General features: G+C 41.6%; 2 protein-coding genes and 1 pseudogene across 2 annotated transcripts; 1 reads left to right on the top strand and 2 right to left on the bottom strand.

Annotated features, from left to right (window-relative positions):
• The first annotated feature begins 50 nt into the window (after window positions 1-50).
• Window positions 51-878, top strand: LOC125199335. The gene is made up of 3 exons (XM_048097385.1): window positions 51-65; window positions 264-379; window positions 475-878. The coding sequence occupies exons 1-3, from the start codon at window positions 51-53 to the stop codon at window positions 713-715; spliced, it is 372 nt and encodes a 123-aa protein (XP_047953342.1). The 3' UTR covers window positions 716-878.
• A 1537-nt stretch (window positions 879-2415) lies between these two features.
• On the bottom strand, window positions 2416-6371 carry LOC125199336 (annotated as a pseudogene).
• A 140-nt stretch (window positions 6372-6511) lies between these two features.
• Window positions 6512-11765, bottom strand: LOC125199337 (G-type lectin S-receptor-like serine/threonine-protein kinase At5g24080). The gene is given in 6 exon segments (XM_048097386.1): window positions 6512-7192; window positions 7195-7656; window positions 7766-8041; window positions 8044-8325; window positions 8328-9076; window positions 11704-11765. Coding segments are annotated over 6 exon segments (2364 nt in total). The 3' UTR covers window positions 6512-6659.
• Between the last annotated feature and the right edge of the window lie 968 nt (window positions 11766-12733).

Below are 12733 nucleotides of genomic sequence, written 5' to 3' on the forward strand. Positions count from 1 at the left end.
AGTTTTGTTCTTCATTTTGATTGGAACATAACTTTTTAATAATCACAATAATGAAAACTGCTGTGGTACATTTTGTTACCTTCGCAGGCTTTATATAGTTCTGCCCTATGCTAGGATTAATTGGTACTATTTGAGAAAAAGGCTGTAGGGTGAAAATTACAACTATATACAGTTACCATAAAGAAGCTGGTTTTACCATGCAAAGCTTCTTTCCGATCTAATTCTTTGTTATATGTTGCTAAGTACTCTGTTATTTTACTCAGGAAAACAAAGAAAAACCCCGTATCAGTGTTGATGACGATATGGTTCTGGATGATGCATTCGGGGAGAATTTATCCGATACCAACTTAGCTGGCAAGGATACCCAAATCTCAGAGAGGTACTCAGAAAGTCGCAAAAGTGGTTTCAAGTCTTGGGTTGCGGTATATGTCTGCATTTGTTTCTTGTAGTGCCTAAAAATTACAATCTCTTCAGTTTCAGGGATGATATAGTACAATCCAAGCAGACGGGTTCCGAAGAGATTGATGTTTCAGTTGCTAATGACTCTCATGACTTGGCAACTGAAACAATTGGAGAGGGAACTTACGAAGAAGCTCTCGGTAATGAACTGGCGGATTTTGATGAAAACACGCAGCCTGTAAGCATCACACAGGAAAGTAGTGCATCGAGAAGGCAGCGGAGGATGGTGATCGACTTTGAGGATGATGAGGAATAACCTCCTCAGTGACCATATCTGAACTGTGTATAGCTAATTATCAAATGCTGCAAATAGGTAGAATTCAAAATGTAGAGCCTTCTTTATTCAACTATAACGCAAGCCATGTCAAGATATGGCTTTGTTTCCAATGGTTATGCTTTGGCATGTGTTCTCTGTTCCATCATGTTTGCTTTCTTTCTGCTACGATTCATCGCGTGAATTGGCTTATCCAAACTGTGAAAAAACCATTTCTGTTCCCATAAACAATGTCCGTGAAAGGCCGATCACCAACCTAGCATTTGCACAGCCAACACACCATAATCAACAGTACGAATTAATATCTTTTTAGTGGATGATTGATCCATGAATCCTTTCCCCTTTCTATCCCATCTTCTTAATCCATATCCATAGTCATGTTTTTCCGGTCGTTGCTATCCTTAGCGAAGTGTGATTGACACGTAAAATTGAAATAAATGCTTTAGTGAAATAGAAATTAGGAACATAAAGATACTCCTTCATGTTTAGTTATGAAAATTTATATCTAGCAACTCTATGCTGTCCGACTCTATTTGTGATCCGGAAAGAACCAACAAAGAAAATATAGAAATGAGCTTATATTATGCTCGACTATAGTCCAGGAAGCCATACCCCTCAGATTGCCCTGTTTGCTTGTTGCGAATCACCTTAGCCGATACTAGCTGCAAACAACAGGCAATTAGATGAGATTTACAAGGATTTAAAATCATTCATGCCTGAAAAACATGATTGCCTTTGATTCGCAACAAAAATTAAGTGCATCCCCCAACCATATATGGAAAAAGTGAACTGAAATATTTCAAAAAATATTACACATAAAATATAAATTAATTTTTATTTAGCTTTCCATTTTTTTTTATTCTACATCTGTGGGAGAAATGGGCTCTCATGAATCAAAAGCCCCATAACAAAATTTATGATGAGCAATAAACAATGGCCTAATTTAGGAGTGGCATGTTAAAAGACAAAAAAAATGCACGAAATTACCTAAAATTAAGGAGCATGTTACGGCAAAATATTTGTAAAGCTTTATTTTACCAAGAATTGATAATTAATTAGATTTCGTTGTGAGTTCAGCATTAAATTATGTCAGATTTAATATGACCTAATTTTAATTTCATAAGGGTTCCAACGATATCATACATACATATGTTCCGACGTCAAAATTTGAAAAAATTTCGAAGCCGCGGCGGAATGCTTGGCACACATGCAGCGGGAGCAGGCAGCGGCGGAGGAGGCGGTGGCGCGGGTCCTCGGCCGATACGATGTCGGACGATGTCTCGCACGAGCACAACGTAGCTCACGAACGTCTGTCTCGCACATTATTTTGCCGAGAATCCACGGTGGGGCAAAAAAGAGTTCAGCTCATACACTGCTTTTCATAACCATCAGGCAAATACAGAAAGAAGCATTACCGGGGAGAGCCCTGCAGTTATAGCAGAGACGTCATGCCTGCAAGTATCGAAGCCATGGACAAACACGATCTTGCGGTTAAATAACAAAAAGATCAGATTGTGCCAAGAACATGATTTCATGTTGTATGCTATGTATAACACTTGTATCTCATGTTAGTTATGAATCTTATGATATTGCTATAACATTTGCAAACAAGGATTTAGAATCAAAGTATTATAGTAATAAAAAACCAACAAATGAGCCAACGCAACAAAACTTAGGCAATGGTCATATACATTTCAATAACCAAATTGTTTTACAAAGCAAGGCAACCTTGAATATTACCTACTCCGAGTCCGACTATGTCACTGAAAAACCTCAGATAGTAGTAGTATACATCAAGAACTAATCAAACATATCTACGCCGGAACCAAATAAAAAAGGAATTATCACTTTGATGATATTGATGTGACCATCACAGAATGATCAGATGACCCTGTCAAGAGGATGGGCAAGCGTGATGCCAATCTACTGTTGTGATCGATCCCCTTTTGACGAAGAGTTCTCATGCCAATATTACCATGAAGCTGTCCGCAGCAGACGAAGAATAACAAGACATTCATCAGCAAACCAGCATCCAAATATTAGAGAGTCGAGAATGCTATTCTGCTTACCTGGTATATTGGTGCCATTTCTAAACCAGATGTCACTAGAAGTCTACTCCTTTCTGCATCGAAAGCCATTTCATGTCTCCATTGAGAAGAATTTTCACAAAACCTATATCATAGTAACAGTTTGAAAGGTAATAACACTTTTCTAGAGTAAAATCAACCAAGAACAGAGATTAGACTTTCATGCTAATTCTATATGAAAAACATGAATAATACCAGAACGTAAGTAATATACCTGCTGCAATTTCTTGACGAAAGTACTTTGCCTAGATTCCTCAAGCTCCACTCACATATCTGAGTGCACAAAATTTTCTGGTTAGATTTGTTACTCAATATCTATTTATTTGAAGGGACCACACATATAATACTACTAGTGCAAGCAAACACGATCATCGGTACTTGCATTTCGCAGTTCCCAAGCTAAAGATACTGGACTCATTGGGCCCAAAAAGAATTGACGTAATCGCACAATCATGTGCAGTCCATCGAACAAGTTGTTTGCAAGAAGACATATCTTCTCTCAGTTAAAGAATGTATCTGGTACTACATGTTATAAACTTGCTATTATACATGTAAAAGACCGAGAAACAAAATTCTTTACAAGATATAGAGTAAGGATACCAAACAGATGAATCGATCCACCTGTTCCAGCTGCTGCTAAAAGCCTTCCACTGCGATTGAAGCTCAAAGAGGTTATTGCTGGTGGATCTTTTCCTAGAGGAAGGACAGCCTTCAAGAAAAGTTGAAGAAGTGAGGATTTATGATTCTTTATTCAGAAGGGAAAGGTAAGAGCATGCATTAATGTTTCTTGATTCACATACAACGCCATGAGGAATGATTACATACCACAGCTTTCCAAGACTTCAAGTTCCATACAGTCAATGAGGCAAAGGGTATTGGATGCTACGATTTACAAATTCTTTTGATTCTTCTTTGTTATAATGGCAGGGCCTAAAACTATCATCTCTCAGAAGAGAATTGCATGCCTTCGGGGCAAAGTGAATGATACATGGCAAGTTCAAAAGTACCTCCCAGATGCTGCTGCAGAAACCAAAATAGGCTCCACGGGACTGCATTTCAGGTCCAAAATACTGAAGTATGGTGATGATCAGGATAGGTGGAAAGCAAAAGAAGCAAATATAATTGACACAAGGGTTATAGATGAATATCCAAAGGACAGAAGAAGAGCACCTCGGATATGCTTTTGAAGACTTTAGATCACAAACAAACCGCTTAGCATCTGCATTCCATGCTTTTATGCATCCATCAGAAGTGCCCATGAATAGCTTTAGTCAAACAGACAATAAAATCAAAATCAGTCTTTATTACTTGGTAAGTAGTACAGTATTTCACAAGATTAGACCAAAAGAACTTCAATTTAAATATAAAAACACTCAGAAACATACCAAATTATTGGACCTGCAATCCCACTCAAGAGACATGATCTCAGTTCCACAGTTGATGGTTGCATTTCTTGATGTCGGTGCTGGTGAATCAAAGGTCCATATACTACACCACAGCAATATGAGAAAGGATAGCACAACAAGTATGTCAATAGAATCGAGGCATAAATTAAATCTGAAAATATTATTTGAACAGGACAAGATTACCATGGCCATAACAAATGGAGTAGTAATAACCTTAGGGAAATTTTAACAAATCTATTAAAAATGGTATTTTATTCCCCCTTCCTTCCTCCAGTATGAGAACAAAGCAAATAAGAAAGACAGCCCTCTGTCTGTAGCAGTTCTATGCATTTTTATTCTGCCTATAAATTCATCATTTAATTGGTTGTATAAGAGATCCATGCTCCTTCCTCAAAGAGTTAGAAGTTGACAAAATTGACCTGACTGTGCCATCCACAGAAGCACTCGCTATATTGTCACCAGAAGCAGAAAAGCGGCTACAAGTGATTGGACTTGTGTGGCCTCGAACGTACACTACAGAACAAGTACATGAGGAGTTGAGGACCATCAATTTGAAGATAAAGAAAAGATTCATATATCAGAAAACAACTAGTAATTTCTGTCAAAAGCATTAACCTGAAACATTGTTTTCACTTCAGGAAAATCTTCTTCACTAATCTGATCAGAATTACTTCCTGTGATGGAAAAACACATTTAACATCAGCAATAAGGCTGCAGTCTATGATGGCAGCAGGCACACCGTGAATTTCTATAGACCATTCATGATTTGTTCATAACATGCATTATGCATATAGTATTATGTGTTGGCTATATCTCCTCCTACATGAACAAAGACCCAAACAACTAGGAATGACTAACCTGTAACAGAGACTTCTTTACAGCTTTGGCTATCATCATTACTTCTACTGTCAACAGCAGGGTCGTTCGAACCAGACTGAGAAACAAATCATTCCACCATTTGAGTATTGTATCCAATAAGAAAATGTCTGCTTTATTTGGTATGTAATAAAGGACTCACACTGGATTGTGCCTCCTTTTCCTTCAACGAAATCTGAGCTTGAGATAACTTGAGAGAAAGCTGGTGTATCTCTTGTTGCAGCTGCTTCACAGTGTCCCTTTCAGAAACTATCTTCAATAAGGCAGGGGTACGTGGATAAGCTCAGAAAAAACACATATATTAATTAGTTGTAGACACTACCAATTCAAATAATTTACCCCCCAAATCAATGACAAAGACAAGAAAAGAAAGGAAACATAACAAATAACTTGAATATATGCATATACACATCAATCTTTTTCAAAGCTGGTATGCCTATTGTTTACAATTACAACACAGAAGCAGTTATTTACACGGCATTGCTACATTGAAAGTCAAGAAACACTAGCTGCATTCAATCTATTGATTAAGGATATGAGGTCCAGTGAGCATTATACTCAAGAAAGTCCTAAGAGAAATGTACAACGTTTGGAACCACTCATCCGAAAAGAAGTTGTTAAACCGTGAATCCAAATGCGGATTTGGCAAATACGGAAGCGCTGCAACGACCAAAGATCAACAAGATCAGAGCCATACCAACAGTGCAGAGAATTGAATTAATCGAAAGCGACACTCACAGAACCAATTACACCAACTCGGATCAATCCGACGAGACCTTTCCCATGAATTTCGAACAGCTCCAGCACTGCGTCTCTCTTCTCATGTTTTAAGCAATAAACAACGTAATACGCAAGACTGACTGCTGCAATTTCGCAGCCATATCAATCCATTTCTGATCCGAATTTGTGAAAGAGCTGAAAAAGATTAGCAGATCGATCAACTTGGCAGCCTCGTATTGGGGACGTAGACGCCGAAAATTAGGTTCATAATGTCGTCGACTTGAAATCCTTTGCCAACAATATCAGTTGCTAAGTCTTTCTCGAAGGCTTGCAGCGTGCTGGTGAATCCTCTGTACACCAGGAATTCTTTCACTAATCCATCCGCAATTGCACTTGATCCATTCCTTCTTTCTTGAATCTGCTTTTTCTCATCCGCAAAGAATCTTGGCTTAGATATATATAGGTTTGTTGGATATCAGCTGCTAAATATTTGGAAATCCAGAACAAAAAAGGTTCTATATTTTGGAAGAAAACAAAACAGATATTCATGATGATTTTTGTTGGAATTTGATATATAGTAGTATTTGGTAGAGATCATGCATTAAACAGTATTAGAAGATTCACATATTTTTAGAGTGGGACTTTGTAAAATTATTTAGCTAGTAAATTTTTATGGGGAAGCTATAAAGTTGTATGCAAGAAAATGTGATTTTTAAAAAAGAGGTCATTTTAGAACAAATGATTTGCTCAAGTGACTAAGTACTATTAGTCCTATTAAAATTGTGTATAGCAGTACTAACTCTTGTTCTAATCTCAATCAAATGTAGATATAGATATTCATCTAGGAGACATGGTGGAATAGCTACATGTTGCATGAGAAGAAGGATGAGTAGTGATAGTAAATGAGCTATAGTGATTGAATTCCCTCTTCATAGCCTTGTACACATTATCCAATCCTTCCTCAATCAGCTCCACCACAGCCTGAGGCATCGGCGGATCGTTTATCTCCACCGACCCTTCCAGCATCTTCACCACGTCCCCCATCGTTGGCCTCACCGCAATCTCATCCTGGATGCACCAAAACGCCACCCCCAACGCCCTCGCCACCTCCTCCTCCTCCACGGCCCCTTCCAGCCGTCTGTCGGCTGCCTTGGCGGCCCTCCCCATCTTCATCTCCTTGAAAGCCCACCCAGGGTAGAAGAAGTCCTCTGTATCATAGCTCATATCTAAATTCCTTCTCCCACCTATGATCTCCAACAACAGCATCCCGTAACTATACACATCTGCCTTTACAGTGATGGGGCGGTTGCTTACCCACTCCGGAGCCAAGTACCCTCTCGTCCCGCGTATCATGGTCACCACCCGCGACGCCTCCTCCCCATCATCTTGGCTAGGCCAAAGTCCGACACCTTGGGGTTGAAGTTGTCGTCGAGGAGAATGTTTTCTGGCTTTATGTCGCAGTGGATTATCCTGTCCCGACACTGTTCGTGGAAGTACGCGATTCCTTGTGCAGTACCTACCGCCACTTGAAACCGAGTTTCCCAGTCTAGAATCCTGCTGCTACTACTACTACAACTACTACTGCTGGTGCAACTCGACGAGAAGATCCACTTATCCAATGATCCATTCTTCATGAACTCGTAAACCAAAAGCCTCTGGATCCCCTCCGAGCAATATCCCCACAATCTCACCAAATTCATATGATGCATCGAGCTAATAGTGTTCACTTCTGTAATGAACTCCTTCTCCCCATGAGGCAGGATTCTGTCCAGCTTCTTCACCGCGATCAATGTTCCGTCACTTAGGCTTCCCTTGTACACGCTCCCGAATCCACCTACATTAAAACAAACAAATCAGCAACACATCTTCATATCTATATATTATTGCCATATAAAACAATCAGCGTAAAGAAAGAACTGAAATCACTATATAAGTCTCATTACCTGTTCCCAATAGCTGTGAAAAGTTACTAGTCTTGAACTGCAAATCGCGGTAGCTGAAACTGATGGGCTGGCCCGACACGATGAGTGAACTCTCAAGAGCTCGTCTCAGCTTCCTCTTCCGACGTACGTTGATATACAACAAGCAAACAAGAAGGCCTATCAGCACAGTGATGCTCAAAACAATAGGCAGCACCACAACCTTCCCTGTTTCCTCACTGGTTAACCCGTCCCCATCCGAATCCACCTTCACGAACACAGTCGAGCCGAGATCCTCGTACCTCCGAAATCCAACCTCCTCAAAAGCCAACAGTACGGCTTCTCCTCATTCAAACCATAAACCGAAGCAACACAATCACAATCCGACAAGCAAGCGTCTCCACATTTCGACACCGTCCCCTCGTCGCTATAATTCGCAATCACCGACGAATCAGAGAAGTAGTAATTCGTATCCTTGAGCACAGACATCTTCAAATTAGGCGTCACATTCTCATGATTCGCCCCGCACTTAATTGCGGACGAATTCCCGTGACAGCTGATTCCCTCTTCGGAATCAGCTGTCCGAGACAGGAGCAAGACGCGTTCGTCTTGCTCCTGTCGAGGTTACATATCCCGTTGCCGCATATCCCGGCGATTTTGCATGGATTGGACTCGGCGGCCCACTCCGCCACCCACTGCCTCGATCCGTTGACGTCGTTGTCCCACCGGTACATCCTCAGGTTGCCGTTAGCTTCCAGGATCAGTCTCCGGATAACCAGCGGGCTGCCCGTCCCGTTCATCGCCACGGATAGGCCGCCGCTGTCGTTGTCGTTCTTGTAGACGTAGACGGCGCCGTCGGCGGATGAGCCGTAGACGATGCCGAAGCTGCCGCCGTCGTCCATGACGGCGACGACGTCGCCGGTGACGTTGGATATGTCGGGACTGGACCAGTAGGAGAAGTTTGAGAGCGGCTCCGGCGGGGAATCGGGGGATTCGGGGAGGTTGTAGGTGAGGGAGAGGCTGAGGGAGGTGGGCTGCTGCTGCATTTTGAGGGTGTAGTAGCCGTCGCGGGAGGAGGATTTGGAGGAGGTGAGCTCGAGGGCGGCGGTGAGGGGTTGGCCGGGGAGGAGGGTGTCGGAGGGGTGGGAGAAGCTCTGCCACGCCACGGTTTGGTTGGGGCCGTAGATGATGAAGTTGCCGTTGTCGGACATGGCGGCGGTGGGGGAGCCGCTGGTGGTGGAGTTGGAGGTCCAGACGGTGGCGCGGCCGTCGGTGAGGACGAGGTTGCCGCTGGGTTGGAACTCAAGGATTGCGTCTTTGCTGACTGGAGAATTTCTATATTTAGATTATTTAGATAAAATGAATGGTTTGCCCAACAAATTTAATCGTTATTTCGATAAAATATTTCACTTTTTGTATACTCCATTAATTTTATGTAGTGATAAAATGAGAGTAAGACATACCAAAATGAGAAAATCGAGACTTTTATGGAGTAGTAGATAAATAGAGTGAAAAAAATGATAGATTTGAGTCATTCGAAATAGCATTACTACGTCGGAGACCAAACAAACGTGCGATCACTAGGAAGTTGATAAAACCATATTCCGAGCTGAAATTGATCGCTTTCTGAGTTTGCCTCGGCAAATCCAAGGCAAAAGTCCCGTTGTCTGAAATCCATGCTTGCTTCTCCGCGCAACCAATCGTGAGCCGGGCGTGACTCGACCGACACAATGCATCCGAAGAGAGATAGGACTGCCCAACACACGGGCAAATAATAGAACCGGACCATATTATTAGAAGAGAGGAATGACTGAAAATATATGGTTCATTTCAATTTTGACGAAGCCTTGGTTCAAGGTTTAAGTTGAGGGTTGCATTATTTATGAGAAAGATTTGGAGGGAGGATGTATAAGTGGAAGTAGAGTTGTGTGGAGAGAGTAAAAGTGTTGTAAGGTGACACGTGGGCAACGGTGGTTGAGCTACAATGTTGAAAATTGAAGTATGGTCGGCTGGATAATGTACGACACGTGTCTAATTCTATGTATTTTTAGTTAGGTTGATTTTGAAAAAATTTCAAATTCTAGTGGAAGCAATGTGATGCTTTTGTTTTCTGATTTTCACACTTGTAGTTTTAATGAGGTGGGGGATACTCAGTTTTTTACAATATTATTTCACTTTCTATCAGTGCAATCAAAATTGTAGAGTTTCATTTTATATATGCCAATATGAGCGATTTAAAATATAGGTCGAACTGCATTATGTATATTGAAAACATGATGCTTGAGACATGATTTAGACTAATTTACATTCTTCAATTACTCATTTCTATTTTAATCAGTCTATCTATTTCTAGTGTATCACTTAAAATAAAGGGATTTTGGTGATCTACAGTCCAATCAATGTGTACCAAATTCTACATTAAAGCGTGTATTAATTTTTCAACATCTAAAGAGAGAAGTTAGCTTAGAATTGAATGGGCAGTTTCAATTTCTCATTATGTTATCAAAAGTCATATGTTCACAACCGTAGCCGTTTCTCATAAAATACTCTATTAGGTCGAGCATAGCTCCTACTCTCCGCATCGTCAGACACTAAAAATCCACTGCCACATCGATTTAGAGCCAACATAGGGCACCGCAACAAAAATAATTTAAAAACAACTACATTTACGGAATTAAATTTACGATTAAATTGCGGAATTAAATTTACAAGACATATATGGAAAAATTCATTAATTGCATTAAAAAAATTACATTCATTTAAAAAATAAATTACATAATAAAGAAAAAACTATCGCCGGCGTCTTCGTGCCCACAACTCTTCAATTCTATCATTTTGGAGTTGAATATGAGCATCCACTTAGCGATGTCGCATATTCTGGAGCGGCCGACTTCATCGAGAGGTACCCCATGTCGTACGCTAGGGGTGGCCGTTAGTGGCTTGGACCGGCTTCATCGTCATTGCCCCAACTAGTCGGTTGACGCCTTCGTCTTCGACGATCATGTTGTGCATGATAATGCGACGTACATTATTTGTGAAACGCATTTGACATCCCACAAAGCGTTGGACCCTTAATTGCCAGTCCATCGAGACTGGAGCACACCAAATGCGTGCTCCACGTCCTTGCGCGCCGACTCCGTCGTTCCGCAAAGTAGGCCTTCTTGTCATGCCAGCGTGCCGGTCGTCTTCACAAAGACGGGCCACCTAGGGTATATCCCATCCGCCAAGTAGTAGCACATATCATGCCGGTTGCGTTGGCCACAAATGAGACAGCTGGACCGATGCCTTAACACTTCGTTGAAGAGGCGACAAGTTGAGGACGTTGAGGTCGTTGTTCGACCCGGCTCCCCAAAATACCATGCCGATCCACACCGTGAATCGCTACGGCCTCGAGATCATCGTGGATTCTTTGACTTGTAGGTCATGTAGGCCCTCTTCCGGGCATGGACAGCTTCTTCCACTCCCAATGCATACAATCTATGTTTGCTTAACATCCCGGGAACCCATCCCGCTCCCAGTCACTCGCATCGATTCCGACAATCTTGGGGTAGGGCTTCGAAGGTACTCCTCATAAAATTTGAATCACGCCCCACGTAAATCCTTCGACATTCCGTGTCAGCCGACTCACCGATGTGGAGGTACTCATCCCACATGTCTGCCGCGCCTCCAGAGGCTAACGCCCGATTGCCCCCGTGCACTTTTGAATGGGGTGTGGCCGGTCACCACCGCATCGTGCCTAAAGCGGAAACACAAATATCGACGCTCTAATGCGCAACGATGCGCATAAACAACTCCCGCATTCTAAAACGACGCCTAAACATGGTTGCTGAAACCGCGGTCCGGAGCGAAGTAGTCGTTATATAGGCGCTGATGTGCATACGTGATCCCGATCAATCACTGCTCGGCGGTGGACAACCGGTGGAGGGCGAGGTATCGCCTGCTGTTCCACCCTTCGCATGTACCGCTCCATCTCGCGGCTCATGTAGCCTCCATGCTCCCTCGCGTTCATCTCGCTCGTCTGCATTCTCGCGCATCCCAACCACTACCACCACCGCTACCACCGGCGTTACTCATCCCGTTGCTGCTCTTGTACAAAAATTTAGAGAGAGAGAAAACTCGTTAAAACAAGCAGTGCAAATGAAATGAAAACTAAAATCACGTATATATAGGTTTTTAAAAAAAATTTAAAAAAAAAAACGAAAATTCGCGCTACGGCTCGATCGGCAAGACGCAATGGCGGCCAGCGCCCTCCAATCGGCTAGCACACGCCGATTCTCGGCTGGCCGGTTGCAATGGTTCGGCTAGCGATCAGCTAGCGACGTGAATCGGCTAGCCGACATTGTGGATGTTCTTAGTTTAGCTGTATGTATTAGTCTATTTCTTTGAAGTGTATATGTCGCAATACTTTTTGAAAAAAAAAATTCTCGTAATACTCTATTCTGGTACCACATTGAATGTATAATTTTTTTATTTCATTACCTGATACTACAAATTTTCGATGAATATAATATGATACGCAAAAAAATTGCGTGAAAATCTAACTTTCTTCTTTTTATTAGGAGTATATGAAAAAATTAAAAGTCCCCATCCTCTAGTGACTTGTCTATCCCACAAAATCCACATCACTGAAAAGGGAGTGGTAGTTAAATGTAACGCGACTAATTGCACACTCCCTTTAAGTCTATTTCATAATTTAGTCAGCTATGTAATCCACACTCTTTTCACTATTTGATTTATATTCATACGTGGAACATCCATAAGATAATGTGTCACATATTTTATAGAATTGCATTGCATATAAACTGTATTTTCGAAGAAAATAGAATTTAATTCGAGGCTTAATTGTTGAGTGGGTCAACGTTCCTCATCACAATATCAATGATTGAATTTGCGCAATTTAGTCTTAACTGACCTCACTACTTGGACTAACTTACAGGCCAAATTTTATTGTTTATTTTTCAGAACTGTCCTTTTTGTAAATAATGTATGCTG

Source organism: Salvia hispanica, unplaced genomic scaffold (assembly GCF_023119035.1).
Source record: "Salvia hispanica cultivar TCC Black 2014 unplaced genomic scaffold, UniMelb_Shisp_WGS_1.0 HiC_scaffold_469, whole genome shotgun sequence".
NCBI classification, from domain to species: Eukaryota; Viridiplantae; Streptophyta; class Magnoliopsida; order Lamiales; family Lamiaceae; genus Salvia; species Salvia hispanica.

What these genes read in the sequence shown, in the direction of transcription:
- LOC125199335 (XM_048097385.1), top strand. An exon ending in GATACCCAAATCTCAGAGAG is followed by an intron (nt 380 to 474) that starts GTACTCAGAAAG and finishes CAATCTCTTCAG; the next exon opens with TTTCAGGGATGATATAGTAC.